At 33.6% G+C, this 18874-nt stretch overlaps 2 protein-coding genes across 3 annotated transcripts; one reads left to right on the forward strand and one right to left on the reverse strand.

Annotated features, from left to right (window-relative positions):
* Nucleotides 1-2461: 2461 nt before the first annotated feature.
* LOC105135387 (myosin-9-like) lies at nucleotides 2462-6827 on the reverse strand. Its single transcript, XM_011040240.1, has 4 exons — nucleotides 6748-6827; nucleotides 4823-6273; nucleotides 2828-4389; nucleotides 2462-2717 (listed from the first exon to the last, which is right to left on the reverse strand). The coding sequence occupies exons 2-3, from the start codon at nucleotides 6132-6134 to the stop codon at nucleotides 2855-2857; spliced, it is 2847 nt and encodes a 948-aa protein (XP_011038542.1). The 5' UTR covers nucleotides 6135-6273; nucleotides 6748-6827; the 3' UTR covers nucleotides 2462-2717; nucleotides 2828-2854.
* Nucleotides 6828-13936: 7109 nt separating this feature from the next.
* On the forward strand, nucleotides 13937-17999 carry LOC105135388 (uncharacterized). 2 transcript variants are annotated; one of them, XM_011040242.1, is made up of 3 exons: nucleotides 13937-14338; nucleotides 14474-14543; nucleotides 15311-17999. In XM_011040242.1, exon 3 carries the CDS (start codon nucleotides 15412-15414, stop codon nucleotides 17659-17661), a length of 2250 nt encoding a protein of 749 aa, XP_011038544.1. In that variant the 5' UTR covers nucleotides 13937-14338; nucleotides 14474-14543; nucleotides 15311-15411; the 3' UTR covers nucleotides 17662-17999. The 2 variants fall into 2 exon arrangements, with proteins under 2 accessions (XP_011038544.1, XP_011038543.1); XM_011040241.1 differs by lacking the exon at nucleotides 14474-14543.
* Nucleotides 18000-18874: the final 875 nt, after the last annotated feature.

Genomic DNA, 18874 nt, shown 5'->3' on the forward strand with positions numbered 1-18874 from the left:
AGCTAAAAAGAAAATTTGATCTCTAACCTTAAACAACACTAAATTTACCTGATTTTTCTTTTTAACTCTTAAAAAATTTTAAATTTATTATTTTTTTTTGGCATTAATATATTCCAATGAACCCAGCATTTATTGCCTTCCCTTCAAATATTTCTACCCCGTTTTGTTAAGCACTTTTATTGGACTGCAGGCCGGTCTAGATGCCTTCGAGGAAAGAATCAACATTCTTCAACACACTGGAAATCTTTCAATGCCATGATCAACAACATAGAATTGCCCAGCCCCTTTGTAATTTCGACTGTTGATCACACCTAATTCCATCTCTCCTCTCCCTATTATCGTCAAACACAAATCTTACAGGAACAACAGCTAATTTATCGAGCATCACTGTTTGAAGAGTAATTTGATGTCATACTAAGAGCAATTTGATTTCATGCTCGTGGTTTTAGATGTTTTTCTGAAGATGGAGTTTAATCTGGAAGTTGGCAAAGATGCATTTATCTTGCAATTCTTGGAATTGGATCTTCAGGTTTTCTCGCTTATATTTTCAGCATGCAATTCTATCCAAGTTTCCTTCTGTTTCCTCATTCATATTACTGATCTTGGTATCTGTGGTTTATTATTCATCTTCAGTCATCCATCCATCTCTGTTTTCAGTGATGGTTGACAGCATTTCAATTTCAATCGGAACAACGCACAAACATACCATCATCTCAGCTGTACCTTGAACAATGACAAGGTTGTATGCACATGCGAACAATACAGTCTAATCTACTTGCCCTCCACACAATCTTCCTTGTTATATATAGATACAGTTCCTTTCACATCTCACTACATCTTCAGCAAAGACAGACGAGGGTAGTGTGTCGTAACAGAAGAACACTGCTTGATCTCCTAAACTACCCAGCTCAATCCATTTATGCTCTTCGTCATTCAGCTTATAAAGTTATGGCACCGAAGATCTTTTATAGCGTGCCATTGCAGAAGAATCTGCGTTGTTATTAGCATTCGGAGAACTTTGATTGCCATTAAGACTCTTGAAAAAAGAAATTTTTTCAAAACTCATGGCGAGATGGATGCACTCGTGGGTTCTTTCCTGCCTTGTGAAACTACAAACCCGGGAAGTTTGAGATTATCATATGGATGCTTTGCAGGAAACCTATCAAAGGAAGACCGCCATGACTTGCAGGTATCACGGAATCGGAACAAATCAATGCAAGTTTCTAGACATGCATGCTGCTACATCTACCAAAAGTTGTTTTGGGAGATCAGTCCAGGGGACTCTAACTAGCTCTTCCCTAGTTTTTGCCACAAATTGAACATAAAAATAAATAAATTAGAAAACCCTTTCAAGTTTGCTCTGTCTCTTTTTCTGTCCCCGTAATTTAGGGTTTGTTTTGGATCACCATGCCTTGAGACAGTGATCATACCAAAATTCTAGAAGGCTTGTCGAAATCATTGTGTGCATAGTCGGAAAAAACTATTCATTATTCATTATTATAGTAAAATTATTTTTTTATCCTCGAAAGAAAAATTGAGATGTCCCAGACATATACAACTTTTTCAACTTTTAAAATAATAAAATGACTTAATTATTCTAAATTCAAAAGAATTTATAAGTGTTGAGCAAAGATATCTCTATTTATTCCATTATTAACAAACAATAAAAAAATATTTTTGATCTTATATTTAAGAAAAATTAGTTATATCTTTAGGGGTTTTTTCATTCTTTCAATATTTTTTTGTTAATACAAAATTAATAGAGAGCATTTTAATCTTTTTATTTTGCATAATTAATAAAAAAATTATTGATATATATTGTCTATGAGCTAACCCCTGTCAATGACCAAACTTGTGTTTTCATCGTGTTCGAAGCACCACTTTTCTTTTTAGTGCAGCACATGTTGGTGAAAGTATGATAATTGTTTTTTTTTTTTATTCAAAAAAATAGTTTGATTTTTTTTATTTTTTATATTTCAATTTCAGTTCTTATTGTTTTGGTTTCTAAATTTTTTTGGTTCTTTTATAAAAAAAATTTTGTTTTTTATTTTTAATTTCAGATCTTAATATACTATTCAAGTTCTTTAAATCTGACATGTTCGTCATGCTTATATTATCTTGCAGATTTATGTTATCTTGAATTTGAGTAATTATCAAATTTAAATTCTTTAGATTTGTTCTGTTTTCCAAACTTATATTATTTTCAAGTTACTTGATTATAAATCTTAAATATTTTAGGTTGATAAACATATTTTATTTAAGAGGATTTTTATAAATAAAAATCTTAACAAAAAAAAAATCTCATCAAGATCACTTCTCCTTTCAAATTTACAAATACATAGTGTTGGCTTATTGATTTTTCACTTTTGTAATATTTGGATGGTCAAGTTTAATATACAAACACAAAGATAAACTATTGTACTACAATGCATTCACTAATCACACTCAGAACCTGAAAAAATAAAGAAGAAAACCCCCTCCAAACGCAGGTCTGAAGGGGGCAAGGAAAATGGTATTAATATCACTGAATTTGTGATGACTGCAAGCCAAGGAATAGTGAGGGATGACACCATTTGATATTCAATCCTATGGTTTCTGTCCAAAGAGAAAACGAACAAGCTTGTGATACTGTACACTTGATTGCAATCTTCATTGCCAGGTTTGGCAAATTTTCTATACTTTCCTGCGCATCAATGTCTTTTTGCATAACGAAGCACCTGATAAATTAAAGCACGAAACCATGAATGAACTGCATAATCAAAAGAACCTTGAGAAATTCTGAATCAAATGTCTCTAACGCAAAGAAAGAATGCATTGAAGTACCCACATTTGTCATGGTTTTTATACAACAGCCTTAAGCAGTGATTTGCTCCGGCTCCCTTTTCGGTAACCCGATCTTTCGTATTTCTTTCAGGTGAGAAGCTATCTCCTTAATAAAATGAAGCCCTTCCTCATCATATCTGATTGAGTTAACGATGTGCTCCAGTAAATTCCGGTCTGCCTCAAGAGCTTCCAACCTCTCACTTATATCAGAAACTTCATTCACGAGAGAGTCTAGATCAATTTCTCGAGGGGGCATAGGAGAGCTTTCCCCGCTATAAAAAACCTCATTGTTCTCGTTACCATTGAAAAATTTCTCAAGTGCAGAAACATGTCCTTGAACAGGCTCGCTTCTTCTATCAGTCACTGATAATTCATTATTTTCTGCCCCAATGTTCTGTTCGACACCCACTTTGTTATTCAGCTCCCTCAAGTCATTTCCTTTTTCTCCTTCAGAATGTTCACCGTTGATCAAGTCTAAGCTTAGCCCATTGTTAGATAACAGATAAAGCTTCCTTTTCAACCTCTTCAAACTTTGTGTAATATATGACCTTTCATCTTCAAACTCTAACAAAGAACTATTCACAGTAACGATATTCTTACCCCCAAGTGACATATTCGTTGCTTCAACTTTATGACAGACATTAGGTTTTTCTGTAACCGAGTTTCTATCGGTGGTTGTGCTATCTTCTATCCAGCCAGCTTCTGAATGATCCACACTTGAACCTGTTTCCTTTCTATCAGAAATCGGTGTCTGAAAGATTGATTCATCGGGGAACTTACTCCTATAAAACTCAAGCTCCTCTTCTAGATCTTGGACCTCTTTCTCCTTCTCTGTGAGAAGGTCATTCTTTTTTTGCAGGGCCTCCTTATCATACTCAGATTGCTCCTCCATCATTCTTAGGTATTGCAGAGCTTCCATGTGGAGTGTTGCCTTCTCCTCCTGTAGTCTAGTAATCATGGCCATAGCTTGATTTGCAGCAATTGTGGATGCATTCCTTTCTTCCTCCAATTCCTTGTACAATGCACTCAGCAGTTTTTTATCATGCTCAACCTGCCGTTTTAACCGATCAACGGCACTTTCACCTTCAATTTCACTGACAATACTTCCATCCAAAGATAGGCAAGATTCATTTCTTTCAAGTGTGATTCGCTTTTGAAGAATATGCATTCCTAAGACACTAGAAGCATCAGAAGTCCTCAATTCATCACTGTTTGATGATAATTTAGGACTAAGAGGGACTCTAGGACTCATAGCATTCATTGACTGGTCTCTAGAAGTGGAGAGCTGTGAAAGTAAAAGCTTCAACTCTTCGCTAAATCTTGAAGAATCCTTCCCAATCCTTTTTTCAGCAAGAACACCAGACAACTGCCTTCCCCTATTGCCAACAGCTAGCTTATAAGCATCACTGAGATCCGTTAAGTTTACAAATTGCTGACCATTTTCATCTGAAATAGGGTTTATTTCTGAAGCTGTGTCAGTTCTTCTAGCTGGCTGACTTTCTGCCTTGCTGAGATCCTCACAATCCATAACATATGCCTGCCAATCTTCCACTTCTCTGGCTATACCTGTGGAATGCAACAATTAAGTATGAGAAGGTAACCAAATATGAATTAGCATCATTCACAATAATTTGGGCTTGCTTTGTAGCCCCTACATAATAAAATTATTCAATCTCAAATTCCATCACCCTAAAAGAGTTTGCTTCAAGTTCAAGTTCTCCCTGGGGTGTACCGCATAATTCTAAAACATGTTAAGCATTTGAATGTGTAGATGATATTTCCCGGATATCCTTAATATGTATTGGGTGCAGCTCAAACGCTATTTTATTACTTAAGAAAAAGAACTGCTATATACTAAGGCATGTGTGTCATATTTGTATTCTATACAATTATATACTAGAAAGGAGCTTTTTCTTCTTTTCCGTTTTTATTATCCCAGTGCATCCTTTGTTTATAAAAGAAACACCAACACAATTTTGTAGGAGGAGCTTGAACTTACATCTCTCTTTCAATCCTTGAACAGGAGTTTCTGCTCCATTTGATGACGGAAGGAAATCAGCAAGAGAAATAAGCTTTCTCTCATCTGAAATTTTGACAGGATTCTCTCTCCATTTTGATGATGGATGAACAATGTTCACCGAAATAATCTTGCTTTCTTTCGATGCTTCCAATGGAGTTTCTTTGGCATATGATGATCGAGGAACTTCGTCTAGAGAAATATGCTTTCTTCCTTTTGACGGTTTTCGAGGGCTGTCTCTGGAAATTGATGGTGGAGGAAGTTTATCATGGGAAATGAACTCAGGAAGTGCAAAGGAATTAGCCTTCCAATCAGCTTGTTGCCATTTAAGCTCTTCCAAATCATGCCCAATAGGAAATGCAGATGCCGTTGCTGTAACGTTGTGGGACTGGATAACATCTGATAGCACCTTCGAGGTCAAAATTGATGGCTCAGGTGCAGAGACCGGATCAATCAGTTTCTCTGAGGCAGAATCATCGACTAAAATGATAGTGCGAGGCTCTGGCTGCACGTATCCAACTGAAATACCTTTGCGAGTTGCAGCATTTGCACCACCATCATCAGAAAAATACATGACTTCAGATTCAGTATCAGAAACGAACTTGAGTTCAGTGTAACCTACATGAGATAAAGGATCAAACCCACTAGTTTTCCGGCGGGTGCTTCTGATGGATGTAGATCTTTTACTTTTCTTTATGTTACTGCAATCATGTTTAATGGTACCCGGCAAAGGGACATCAAGGTTAGCAGCCCCAGAACCAACAGATGCAGCCCGCATCAAGTTTCGGAAATATCCTCTCGGAATCCATGGTTCATTGCAACAAGAACATAGTCTCGCAACTGAACTATGCTCATCAAGTAGCGGGTCCTCATCTAAACCAAAGCTAGAATCCTCCCCCAACTTCCCAACCAACAATCTATATGTTTCAGCATTGGACTTATTGGTGGTGGCAAATGAGAAAAGGCAATTTTCACACATTCCATGGACATCGACGAGATTGTTGTGAGCATGACAGAAAACCAGGGATGAGACCTCCAACTTATGATTGCCACAGATCAAATCCCAATAATATCTCAACTTTCTAGAGCCCAGAATATGATCCAGTCTTGAGCATAGCAAACATGGGGTTTGCAATTCCCAATGACATGCAAATCTTGTAATTAAATATGAGAAAATAGCATTGGTGAAGAGCATACACATTAGCAACCATTCCAAAACAGCAGATGCCAAAGCAGTGCTGATACTCCAGGACTTTTTCTTTGATTGAATAGACGAAACCCCACTGGCAGCCATGCTCCAGCAGGATTAAAAAATTTCAGAATGGGATATTGATTAATCGAAGGAATAGAAACTCCAACCCTCCTGAAATGTTCAACAATCCGGAGCAAGATTCAACACTGTAATAAACCTGAAGAATATTGGAGACCTGAAACTAAAAAAATAAAAAGAGTATAAGCACTTGCTTTTTTTCATTATTAAAAAGAGAAAACATACATGAAGCCACATGAAGTCCTGCATACAGTGCAACAAGCAGATATTAAAAAAATAATACTGAAACAAGAATATGTAAAAGAAATCCTCTCCGATAAAAAACACTCATTTCACTTGAAAGGAGCTATGAATATTAGAACCCTGTTGTCTGTTCAACATCAGAAGTCAATAACAAGATGTGACTAAAACCTGGAAGAGAGCAAGAGATTAAATGAACACTTGCCAAATGCAACATGACATATAATCTAGATTAGAAATTAAACATAGATGCATTTCCAATACGGAAAAACACCACAAATTCTCGACATACAGGATCGATTAAACGCTAGCAAACAAAATTCTGAAACTTGAGCAATGACTGGACACATTTATCGTGAGATGTGACACAGTTAGCCGTGAAAAAGACAGCATATACCTCCGCCTCAGAAGATAACTAGAAAATCATTACAAGTAAATGCAAACTCAGTGCTCCAAGAACGTCGTGGACATGTTTCCACATCAGAAGCTTGCAGAGCAAATTCTATTTCATGATAAAAATTTTAATCTGACTCCGAATCCAATTCCAACTTCTTTTCCTTCTTTTGATAATTTGGGAGAAAGTTATAAATCGATCAAAGCAAATATAAATGTGCAGCCAAAGCTTGACAAGAATAGACAGAACTCAGAGGACAAGACAATAGCTGCATCAGGATACGGAAAAACATGGAAAAAGCCCCGGTGACGTGATAAGCCAGAGCTAACAGGTCAACATTTGAATAAAGGAAAACCTCCCCATTTTCACAGTATCAACAACCACAAAACCCCATTTAGAACCCAAATTAGGAGCTTACTATTAAAAAAATGCATTTTAGCCAAAATTAGAAACTGAAAATGGAAGTACCAACAGATAGCCAAAGCTTCGAAGCCAAAAAAGTTAAAAACAAAAACGATTACAAAACTAGAATTGAATTAGAGGATGAATTTCAGAAATTAAAAGCCATTAAAGAAAATAATATAAATTTCAACCTTACTTCACCATTTAAACTTTTAAATTAGAATCATTATTTAGTATGATATTAGAGTTTTAATAACCAAATAATTATAAGTTTAAATCTCATTATTTTTATTTATTTGATAGAATTTAAACACAAAATAATATAAATTTATAAAATTTAAGTTCAAAATTAAAAAAATATATTAAAAAATAATATAAATTATATTTTAAAACTTTATTTACCTATTTATCTATTTAAGTGTTGAGGCTAAAATGTTTCTTCGTTAAAAATTAACATTTATAGCTGAAGAAAACACAAAACAAAACCCGAATTCAAAACTAATACTATTAACAAAGAAAAACATAACATTAAATTCTTTATCAAAACTAGACGAAGAAGAAGAAGAAATATATAAATAAAAAGGTCAAAGTCGAACAGACTGACCTGTGCAGGTAAAGAATCCTAGAAACCACCAAGAATTCAGAGCCAGAGTCACAAGTCAAAGTGATCCATCTTCACGTCTAAGACAATCAACAAATCCCATGTAGCTGTTATCTCAGTATTTAAAAAAAAAAAAAAACAGACAGGAATGTACAAATAGAGCGAGAGATTCAAACAGAACAAAACAAAAACAAGACAAGTACTTGTTTTTTTATTCTCGAAGTATTTGATTATAAATACAACAGTGCACGTGATTTTCAGACATTGACAATACTAAAACGTCGAAAGAGAAGACATGAGAGGACATTCAAGCAGAGCAAAAGCTAGAAGTCGGCTTTGTTGACGAGAGACAAGAGACCGGAAGTATTGCCCTTTGGAAAAAAGACTTGAAAAAGACTACTTAAAAGATTTGAAAGAGACCACTTTTGTTTTTTTTCTTGGGTTTATCAAATACTACTAAAATAGAACAGCAAAGATTCCCGCGAAAATTAACTGTCAAAACTGTTTTATTTAGACTTTCAGTGCTAGACATTACTAAAAAATTTACTGGTTCTCGTGATGTCACGTACGTGATCCTCCAATTTATTTGATGCATAGCGTAAAAGAAAAGTAAACAAAAACAAAAAAAGCTCCAAAGTCTCCGGAGAAGCATGTAAAAAGGTGTGCAAAGTCTAAGCATGGTTTGGCAGCTTCCCTCGATATCCATATAACAAGAATTCCCTCAATATTAATAAAAAAAAATTACATAAGTTGAGGAGGAGGAATAATTTACTCAATTCAACTCTCATATCTCTCTGATGTAGCTTGCAGCTACAAGCTACTGCCAAGGAAACTCTCTCTGCCTTCATTCTCCGCTCAGGTGTCTCTGCTTTGCTCTTACAAATGGTTTTGATTTACAGTTGAAGATGGCAATGAATCACCACAAATCCTCCATTAATCTGCAGTCATGATTGTAGCCTTTGTTAACTCCTTCCCTTAAGTCTTTTCTCCATCTCATCAAAGCTAGGATTTTGTGAGTTAATATTAGCATCTAAATGAATTTATTCTTCTAAATACATGAAGTTGGTACAGTTAAAATTGCTCAAAACAAAAATTAATTTTGATTAATGCATAAACTAACATCTACGATACTTATTTATTTAGTATTTCAAAGAGGTGTCTTATCACTAACTTATTAGATAGAATTAATATCTATATTCGATTAGTCATAATACTCATATATGTATTATCTATATTTGATTACTTATACTAAATATCTACGTGTCTTAAGTTTTAATCTCGAAATAAGTGTAACACAAATCCCTCCTAAATGTGGTTAACCTAAATTATATCCAATTTTTTCTAAAAATAAATCAAAATTAGAAGGTTTAAAATTCACAAAAGCTCAAAACACTTATTGTTCAATGATATGGTTTTTATAATTTTGATTTCAGTCAATCTTACCCTATGATTTCCATAAAAAGAGATTGAATCCTTTCTATTTTGAATTTAAGATGATGTTATCAATCCCCTTCTCCTATTTCATTCCAATTTTTTGTTAAAGTAAAAAATTTTAACTACAATAACAATGATCTATGTCATTGGTTGGTTAAAAAGTTTGATGGAATTAGACAAAGAGATAATTCTAAAATTAAATTGGGTTTTTCAAATTATTTAATTATTGTAATCTTTGAATATTTTTTTATACTGGAACCTACTTTTTTTTTCATATTGATTGAGTCTTTATGCTTCTTGTTTTTTTTTTTTTTTTTTTGCTATTCTCACTCCATTATAACACCTTTAGTTCGTAAGTTGATGTAACACTTTATCTTCCTAAATAAATGACACATGTCATTTATAAGTTTTAATCAAAACAACTCAAAAGCACAAGAATCAATTTATTTTTCTTTTTCCTTTTTCCCATTATTTATAATCTCATCTTGAATATGCAAAAAAAATGTCATCTATGGTACTTCATTATAGTAAAATTATAAAGAGTTTTTTTTTATTATTATTATCATCACGCGCACAACATTGAATGATAGACCTGTTTTTTAATGTATTGAAAAGTGTTGAAAAGATGGGTTTTAATTTAATTATAAACTTTTGATTATAAAATTTAGAGTCATCACCTAATATTATGATCACTAGAAAACCTAATAATCTATAAAAGTTTGGGTAATGAACTGGTTATACAAAGAGAAGATATATCACTTTCAATACATTATATTTAAGATAAATTATATTGTCGTTTAATTATTATTCTAAGTTGTGTTCCTATCTGTTGGTTTTATTTAAGATACAAAATAGATCTCAATTCATGAAAAAGTATATACCTAATTGAGTTATCTTAATCGTTTTAAGATCCAAACTTATTTATTTCTTGAATATAGCTAAGACCTAGCATTCTAGATGACAAACTAATTATAATGAGATTTTTTTGTATTTTGATCAAATCCTAATAGATAATCATAAACCAATTATGATTTTTTTTTTGTATTATTTAAAACATGATGAAATGGTAGTTTAATCCTTTTATATTAGAAAATATGCATGAAAAAACTTTAAGACTTAATTGTATGCATTAAAACCAAAAATAATTTTTTGTTTTTTGAAATGAAAGTTTATTTTTGAATTTTCAGAGGAAATCGAGTACTATTAATATCAAATCCATAACTTACAATATAAGTCTACAGCTCGATATTATATAAAATTATTTCAAAAACATGTAAGGGACTATAAATATTTTTAAAAATATCTTTTTAAAAAAATTAAAATTTTTGTAATATTATTTATTTATTATAAGTAAGCTAGACTTGGCCCAACCATTTAGGCTGAACCTAGTCAAATCGGGTTAGGATAACTGACAACCTAACAAACCCTTCTCTCTCTTTTTCTTTTTTTTAAAAAAATAATCATTAGGCTAGGCTGAAACAGGTTCAGCCCGGCTAGGTTAGGCTGGATAACTCTTCTTGTTCTTTTTTGGGTTGAACCCAGCCTAACCATCTAAACTGGGTTGAAACAGGCACAACCCAAAGCCCATATGGTTGTTGAACCAGCCCAACGACCATGTTAATTATTTTGCATTTTACATACAGAATGAGTTCTTGTTATGCATGTAAATGGCTGCAAGGGGGAAGAGTAAGATTACCTGGAATGAAGAATGGCTAGCTGGTGGTGCTGGGAAGATCGACATGTGGCTGATAGTGGCAACGACGACAAAGGAATGGCAAATGAAGAGATAAAAGCTTGGTTGGTGAAAAACCATGAGGAAAAGCTGGGTTTTTTTGTTAATTTTAGACTCGAGTTTCTTCTCCTCAAATGCCTAGAACCCGCATCTATTTGTAAGGGGTGAAAGAGAGACTTTGTATCATTATCGGAGACAAATATTAGCCTTTGATTCAAGCGAAAAAGATTTCAATTGTTGGCTCAAAATTATCATCATAGTTTATAAAAATTTGCTACTAAAGGACAAGGTTTGCCATTTTGGGGTGGCACTACAATGGCTACAAAGGCAATCAACCAGTGAGACCTATTTTCAGGGTGTAATATAATATTAGACCATTATAATGGTGTATGATTTGTCCAATTTGGTTAGGAGATGAAGTATTAAATGTTTTGAAAAGATAGTCACCCTAATAGCCTTTCCGAGTAAAAAGAAGAAGAAGATGAAAAGTAACTAGATGACTTATTATCTGGTTTTTTTGAATGGTCAAAACTGACTCTATTTTGGCTATAGGGTTTTAATTTAGGGTTTTAGTTAAAGTTTAATTTAGTCTCTCAATTTTAATTACTTTCAATTATATTTTTAATTGACCTTAAACTTCTAATTTCATATAATTTTACCCTTACTAAATTTCAACATAAGCCACGAATTTCAGAGTTTTTTTCATTTTGATACTTGATCTTGAATTTATATAAATTGACCATTAAACTTAAATTTTTCTTCAATTTCACCCTTATCTTTAACCAAATTGAATTCCTAAAAATCAATGTTATTTCCATAAAAATTACTGGCTATTAATTTTTTTAATTTAACCTCTAATTAATCATAAACTTTGATTTTTTTAATAATTTTACCTCTAATTTTAAGCAATTGGTCTTGTAAAAATTAAATTTGATCCTCTAAAATTTTAATCTTTTCAATTAAGCCCAAATTAGACCCTCAAACTTAATTTTTTACCAATTAAATCCTTAATAAAATTAATTTGACTCATTAAAAGTATAATTAAGTCCTTGCATCTAATTAAATTTTTTAATTGGATCCAAATTAATTCTTAAATATAATTAAATTTTTAATTTGACACATGATTAAATTAAATTAACCTGCTAAAAATATCTAATTATGTTCTTGCACTTAATTTTTATTCAAATTCATCCAAAATTATTTGATTTAACATTAAATATTCATTGTCTCCTTAATGTTGGCTATAATATAATATAATTAGACTTCAAATTTTATCCAAAACTTCAACTTAATTTTTCTATATATATTTAGAACCTTTCCCAGCTAGCTTTTGCCAAATCATTTGTTTTTTTATATATATGTTTTACAAGGAAAAAAAAGTAAATTTTAGAGAATAACCAATTTTTTTTTTCATTTTTTCTCATATTTTGATTTTTTTTTTGCTCATGTTTTGATGCCTGATGATTTATTAGAGAAAGGGATTTTATAATCATAGTTTAAATAATTTTTTGAGTAAATTATCGGTTATTCTATTTTATTCTTTCTTTAATTCTTGACATTACAATATTGTAATATATTAGAGGAAACTGATATGATTTGAAATAATTTCGAATTTTAATTTAGTTATTCAAGCATACGATTCTATTGACACAAAAACAACAGTTTCGATCAATCTCACTATATGTGAAAAATATTCTTCAATCGTTCAAGAACACTCAAGTTTTGACATAAAATATTAATTCTATAAATAGAATAAAATATTGTAGGAAAAAATATATTTTCCACTTAAAACTCTTAGTAATTTTTCTTTATCCTTTCTCGGGATATGAAATCTAATTAACTAAAATACGCATCCATTTCTAGGTTCAAAGAAATATGAAAATTTATTTTATATAAAGTTTGATAATTATAATAAAGTTAGTAAACATACATGATATATTTTTTCTAATTTATTTATAAGCATAGTTAGAAATTGAAATAATAGTTTGATGTTATGATTAAAATAAATATAAACAAATATAAAAATAAATGGTTTAATAATTTTTTAAAATTTTCATCTTGATCATTACATATATTTAGAGTATCTTTAGGAGTGCGATTGAATCATGTTTTAAAAAAAAATGTTTTTTAAAAATTTATTTTTTTATATTTTTAGATTATTTTGATGTGCTGATATCAAAAATAATTTTTAATATTAAAAATATTATGACTTAATAATTTCATGAGTTTTAATATAATTTTATTATTTATAAATTTTAATATTATTGGCTTTTATTGACTTATTCTTAAGCATTGTAATAGTTTTATAGGAAAAAAATAGAGAAAATGAGATTAACTGATTTTTAATAATTAATAATTTTTCTTAATTAAAAAGAAAGTTAAGGATTTATAATTTAATTTTGATGTATGTTGTAATGTTAGGATTATATTAAGAGTGTTATAATCAATAAAAAAAATGTTTAAGGAATTTGTGCTTTTACTTGTGTATTATGGAAAAGTTTTTGTGTTTTCTGTTTAGCATTATATTTTTATTTATGTTTTGGTGTATTTTAAAAATATTTTTAGCATGAAATAAAATTAAATTGATATATTTTTAGTAATTTATTAAGATTTTGATGTGTTAATATAAAAAATAAATTTTTAAAAATATTTTTATATATTTTCAAAAAAAAATATTTTTAAAAAGCATCATATATTATAATATCAAAATACACTTGTTTGGCATTGCAACTAAGATGTTGTTTGTTAAAAATTTGTTTTGATATGTTAATATTAAAAATAAATTTTAAAAAATAAAAATAATATTTTTATATAAAAAATATTTTAAAATATTTACCGCACTTTTAAATTTTATTATAACATAAGTCCGAAAGCTTGGGAGTCCTAAAAAATAAAATGTACAAAACCAAATCAAAGATGGTTAGCCGACTGGCTGTCTGTCTTACTTTCTCATACAAAGCAAAGCAAAATGGAGGCATGCCCCCTTGAAGCCGCAATTATAAAATTCCCAAAGAAGAAACATTAATTCCAAAAAACCCAAAGGATAAAACACCCTTGAAAATTTCATTGACACAAATGCCCCGTCTCTCTCTTATCATCCACCTCTGTATTTTCCCTTCTCAGCCCTTACAAACCCTACACTCCCTCTTCTGCCCTTCTCTCTATTTTCCCAATCTCGCCCTTCTCTCCTCCTTGCCCTTCTACTCTCCCTTTGTTTTGTTTTTCCCGATCTCTCCCTGCTCCCTTACCCGCCTTTTTTCAAATTTTCCTTCTCTCTGTTTTTTCTCTCCGAACACTTAATTACAGACAGTGAACCCTAATTTTATTTCTGGGTTCGATCTTTACTTGTACCAGTGTCTCCACTTGACAAGTTCAGATTTTGATCGATTCCCACTTCATATTTTTCCATGCTTAGGATGTTCAAGGTTGGTTTTTCTTTTCTGGGTTCTGATTATATTGTTTTGCTTTTGAGCTAGGGTTTTGATTGACTTTTTTTGTGATGTTATGGTTTTAGGTTGTTTTTCTTTTGAAGTAATTGCTTGGGATTGTGTTTCATGTAGTTTTGAGCAAAACCCAGTTCTTGTTGTTGGATTCTTTTGCTATGTCAGGGTTGTTTTTTTCCTTGTCCAGGTACGATCTCTGTTTCAAGTGAGGGTTTTTTCCAGTGTGTTCTTTGGTTTGTGTATTTTTAGTCTCAATTATGTTCTTGTGAGTATTTTAACTGATGGGTATTTTTTGGTTTTTGTTTGAAGTTATTATTGTTGTTGAATAGTTGCGGAAGGGAATGTGAAAATGACGATTGTTGTTTTCTTCTTACACAATGGGACATGATTTCTGATATCTGACTAAGTTTCGAGTTTTTTTTTTTATATATAATGTTTCCGGGTTCTTTAATTTATTTCTTGAGATAATTGAATTATTCCTTCTCTTAGAAACATCACAAACTTGGTTTCCTGTGTGCTGTTTTGGTGCCTAGAAACTGTGGATGTAAGAAAGGGGGGACTGTAGTTTCGTTTGGTTTATTCCTTTGGCGTGTGTGTATATGTATGATGGTCCCCGAGCATCTAATTATCCATAGGAGAAACAAAATAGTTTCCTTTTCTTATTTTGTCTGCAATTGCAATTTTCCTAGAAGAGATAAAAGGGTGACACAGTCTTTTTAAATAGCTCATTTGTTGTGTGTGCGCCCGCGTGTGTTGGGGGGGTTGGTGTTACATATTCAAATAAGGAAGAAATTCAAGAACAGCCAAGTGTGGATTTCACATTTTTGCATGTTCTTGTGTTTGCATATTTTTATCTGTACTTGTGTTGTGAAGTCATGTTTTTATCAAAGCTTTGAGTATGGATGTGAAAGATCTGGAAGGAATCTTCAATTCACAGTTCTGTTTGCTCGACAGGTTTGCACCGATGCTGTGGGTACCATATCAACTTGAAATTGATAGTTTGTTCCAGGCTCTGATTTGTTGCAGCTGCTGATATATTGCAAGTGATAGATTCAATGGCTAACCATGACTTGATACTTGGGCAAAGTCACAATTTAGGGCTCAGGCAGAATCAACAGTTGGTCTTAGGCCATGATCACAATTTGGGTCTAGGCCAGAACCATGATTTGGAACTGGGGCAAACACATGAACATCATTTAGGTATGGGACATGATCATGAACTGGATTTAGGACATCATCATGACCATGAATTGGGTTTGGGACAGAACCAGAATGATGAAGGGGAAGCTGGTCACAGTTATGGGCATGAGAATGATATAGTTATGGATCGAAAACCTGGACAGGGAGACCATGAACTGGTTCTTGCTGCTCAGAACCATGAGTTAGCTTTGTCAGAGAACAATGAATTGATTGTTTCAGAAAACCAAGAACTTGATGACAACCTGGAACTAACTGTGGTCGAGGAGCAGGAAATGGGATTGGAACCTGCTCAGGATTTGACTATTGAGCAGTCCCAGCTCATACTATATAGTCCTGTTATTCAGGCCCGTACTCTTTCTATAGCTCCTAACTTTGAGCTGGCAGTGGGGCAAGAGTTTCCAGATGTCTTCAGCTGCCGCAGGGCGTTGAGGGATACAGCGATTGCCCTTCACTTTGAAATGCAGACAATAAAATCTGACAAGACTCGTTTCACAGCTAAATGTGCAACTGAGGGATGTCCCTGGCGCATACATGCAGCAAAGCTCCCAGGTGTTCCAACTTTCACAATCAGGACCATCCATGAGTCTCATACATGTGGAGGAATTTCTCATCTTGGCCATCAACAAGCTTCAGTCCAATGGGTTGCGAACTCTGTGGAGCAACGGCTTAAGGAGAATCCTAATTACAGGCCAAAGGAGATATTAGAAGAGATTCACCGGGTACATGGTATCACTTTATCATATAAGCAAGCATGGAGAGGCAAGGAACGCATCATGGCTGCTATGCGTGGATCCTTTGAAGAAGGGTATCGCTTGCTTCCCCAGTATTGTGACCAGGTTAAACGAACAAATCCTGGGAGTATTGCATCTGTTTATGGAAACCCAACAGATAATTGCTTCCAGCATCTCTTCATATCATTTCAGGCATCAATTTATGGTTTTCTGAATGCCTGTCGGCCTCTCCTTGGCCTTGATAGAACATTTTTGAAAAGCAAGTACCTTGGTACTTTATTTCTTGCCACTGGCTTTGATGGGGATGGAGCTCTTTTTCCCTTGGCATTTGGTGTTGTTGATGAAGAGAATGATGAGAATTGGATGTGGTTTCTGTCTGAGCTTCATAACCTCCTTGAGATTAATACAGAAAACATGCCGAGGCTTACAATTTTGTCAGACAGGCAGAAGGGCATTGTAGATGGAGTGGAAGCAAATTTTCCGACTGCTTTTCATGGATTTTGCATGCGTCACTTGAGTGAAAGCTTCCGCAAAGAGTTCAATAACACAATGCTTGTCAACCTTCTATGGGAAGCTGCTCATGCTCTAACTGTGATTGAATTTGAGGCAAAAATTCTGGAAATTGAGGAGATATCACAAGATGCTGCATATTGGATACGGAGAATCCCCCCTCGGTTGTGGGCTACTGCATATTTTGAAGGTACTCGATTTGGACATTTGACAGCTAATATAGTTGAATCATTGAATACATGGATTTTGGAAGCATCCGGGCTTCCAATAATTCAGATGGTGGAATGCGTTAGGAGGCAACTAATGACCTGGTTCAATGAACGCCGAGAGACCAGTATGCAGTGGACATCAATACTCGTGCCTTCTGCTGAGAGGCGTGTTGCAGAGGCGTTGGAGCGTGCACGCACTTATCAGGTGCTTCGTGCTAATGAAGCTGAATTTGAAGTTATATCTCATGAAGGAACAAATATTGTGGACATCCGGAACCGCTGTTGCCTTTGTCGGGGCTGGCAGCTATATGGTTTACCTTGTGCACATGCTGTGGCAGCACTTCTCTCTTGCAGGCAGAATGTGCATCGGTTTACGGAGAGCTGTTTCACTGTTGCAACCTATCGAAAGACTTATTCACAAACCATCCATCCAATTCCCGATAAAAGTCTCTGGATTGAGTTTTCTGAGGGAGATCCAGATTCCAACAAGATTGTTGAGGTTATCATCAATCCACCCAAATCACTTAGGCCACCTGGTCGTCCAAGAAAGAAGCGAGTACGAGCAGAAGATCGTGGCCGCGTGAAGCGAGTTGTGCATTGTAGCCGTTGCAATCAGACAGGCCATTTTAGAACAACATGTGCAGCTCCCATCTAATTTGTGACTGACCATGGTGATTTTTTCTGTATTTGGGGACGCCACTCCTGTGCAAAAGTACTGTAGCTGCTGCTTTTTTTCTTTCTAGTCTGTGATAGTTGTTAGATTAAGCTTATCGCTAGCTATCATCGTACATGTATGTTTACCTCAATTGTACAATATTGTGGGTAATTGTAGCCTTCAATATCAAGATAGCGATTCTGGTGTCGTGTAATTTTTAATTTCCTCCTATTTAGTTGAGTTAGTTATGTTTTCTAACGCTATTATGTATAGTACATTTTTCCTGAGCTTGAGCTGGCGATTATTTATCTAGCTAATGATTCTTATTTTTTATTGTATTTTGGAACTCTCATCTAAACTCTATGAAACTGTGACAGCCTTCTGGGAAGATCAATCTGAAATCTTTGTTTGAACAAGGCTTGCAAACCCCCGCACGGAAAGTGGGAAAAGAAACAGAAATCGGTTGTTCGCACTCCTTTGGGTGGCAGAAATGTGTATTTTTTCCGGTCTGATGTTTCCTTGTTAAAATTAAAATTAAAAAGAATTCTGAATCCCATCTTGATTTCCCTGTTCAGGTGACTTCGCATGGTTTTAGTTCCTCGGAACTAAAGTCCTCCATAACAGAGACTTCATTTCTCCTCACTTGTATAGAATAGAGAAAATGCTAATGAGAGATCGATTGTGCTGAGAAGACAGAAGAAAAACTCAGGGTGAACATGGATTTGCTAGAAAAACCTAACAAACAGTTTGAGTGAGAAATGAGGTTTACTGAAAAAAGACAACTCATTATCACAATGTCAGTGTGAAGAACAAACACTTAAATTGTGGGAGACCTAAGCCTAAAAAAGATGGAAATAACGAGCAATTCGAATGGAAGAGGAAAGTTGACACCAGAATAGGATGGCCCCTTAAAAGGATGTTGTTGTAATGTGTTTTTTTTCCCATCAAATCTTCAAACTTTTGAGTGAGTTCTGTAATTTCGTAATTGTAATTTAATCCAAATATTTTTTAAGTTATAATATTTAAAGGAGAGAGAGTCTTGATTTCCATACATATTTTGCTCAAAGTGATTATAAAGTGGGAGAGAGGAGAGTCCCTTCAATTGCCCTTTATGGGCTTTGCAGGAACGGGCCTTTCTTAAGATTTAACTTAATCTTGTAAGCCCACACCGTTTTGAAGGAAACCCAATCCCTACCCTTCCAACGGTCGAAAA

The sequence above is a fragment of the Populus euphratica genome, unplaced genomic scaffold, assembly GCF_000495115.2.
Source record: "Populus euphratica unplaced genomic scaffold, PopEup_1.0 scaffold64.1, whole genome shotgun sequence".
In the NCBI taxonomy this organism is placed as follows: Eukaryota; Viridiplantae; Streptophyta; class Magnoliopsida; order Malpighiales; family Salicaceae; genus Populus; species Populus euphratica.

Excerpts from the sequence above, each read along its gene's own strand:
- LOC105135388 (XM_011040242.1), top strand. The coding sequence starts at position 15,412 with ATGGCTAACCATGACTTGATACTTGGGCAAAGTCACAATTTAGGGCTC.
- LOC105135387 (XM_011040240.1), bottom strand. The coding sequence starts at position 6,134 with ATGGCTGCCAGTGGGGTTTCGTCTATTCAATCAAAGAAAAAGTCCTGG. Across the intron at positions 4,390-4,822 it reads TCAAGGATTGAAAGAGAGAT|GTATAGCCAGAGAAGTGGAA; the intron begins GTAAGTTCAAGC and ends TGCATTCCACAG.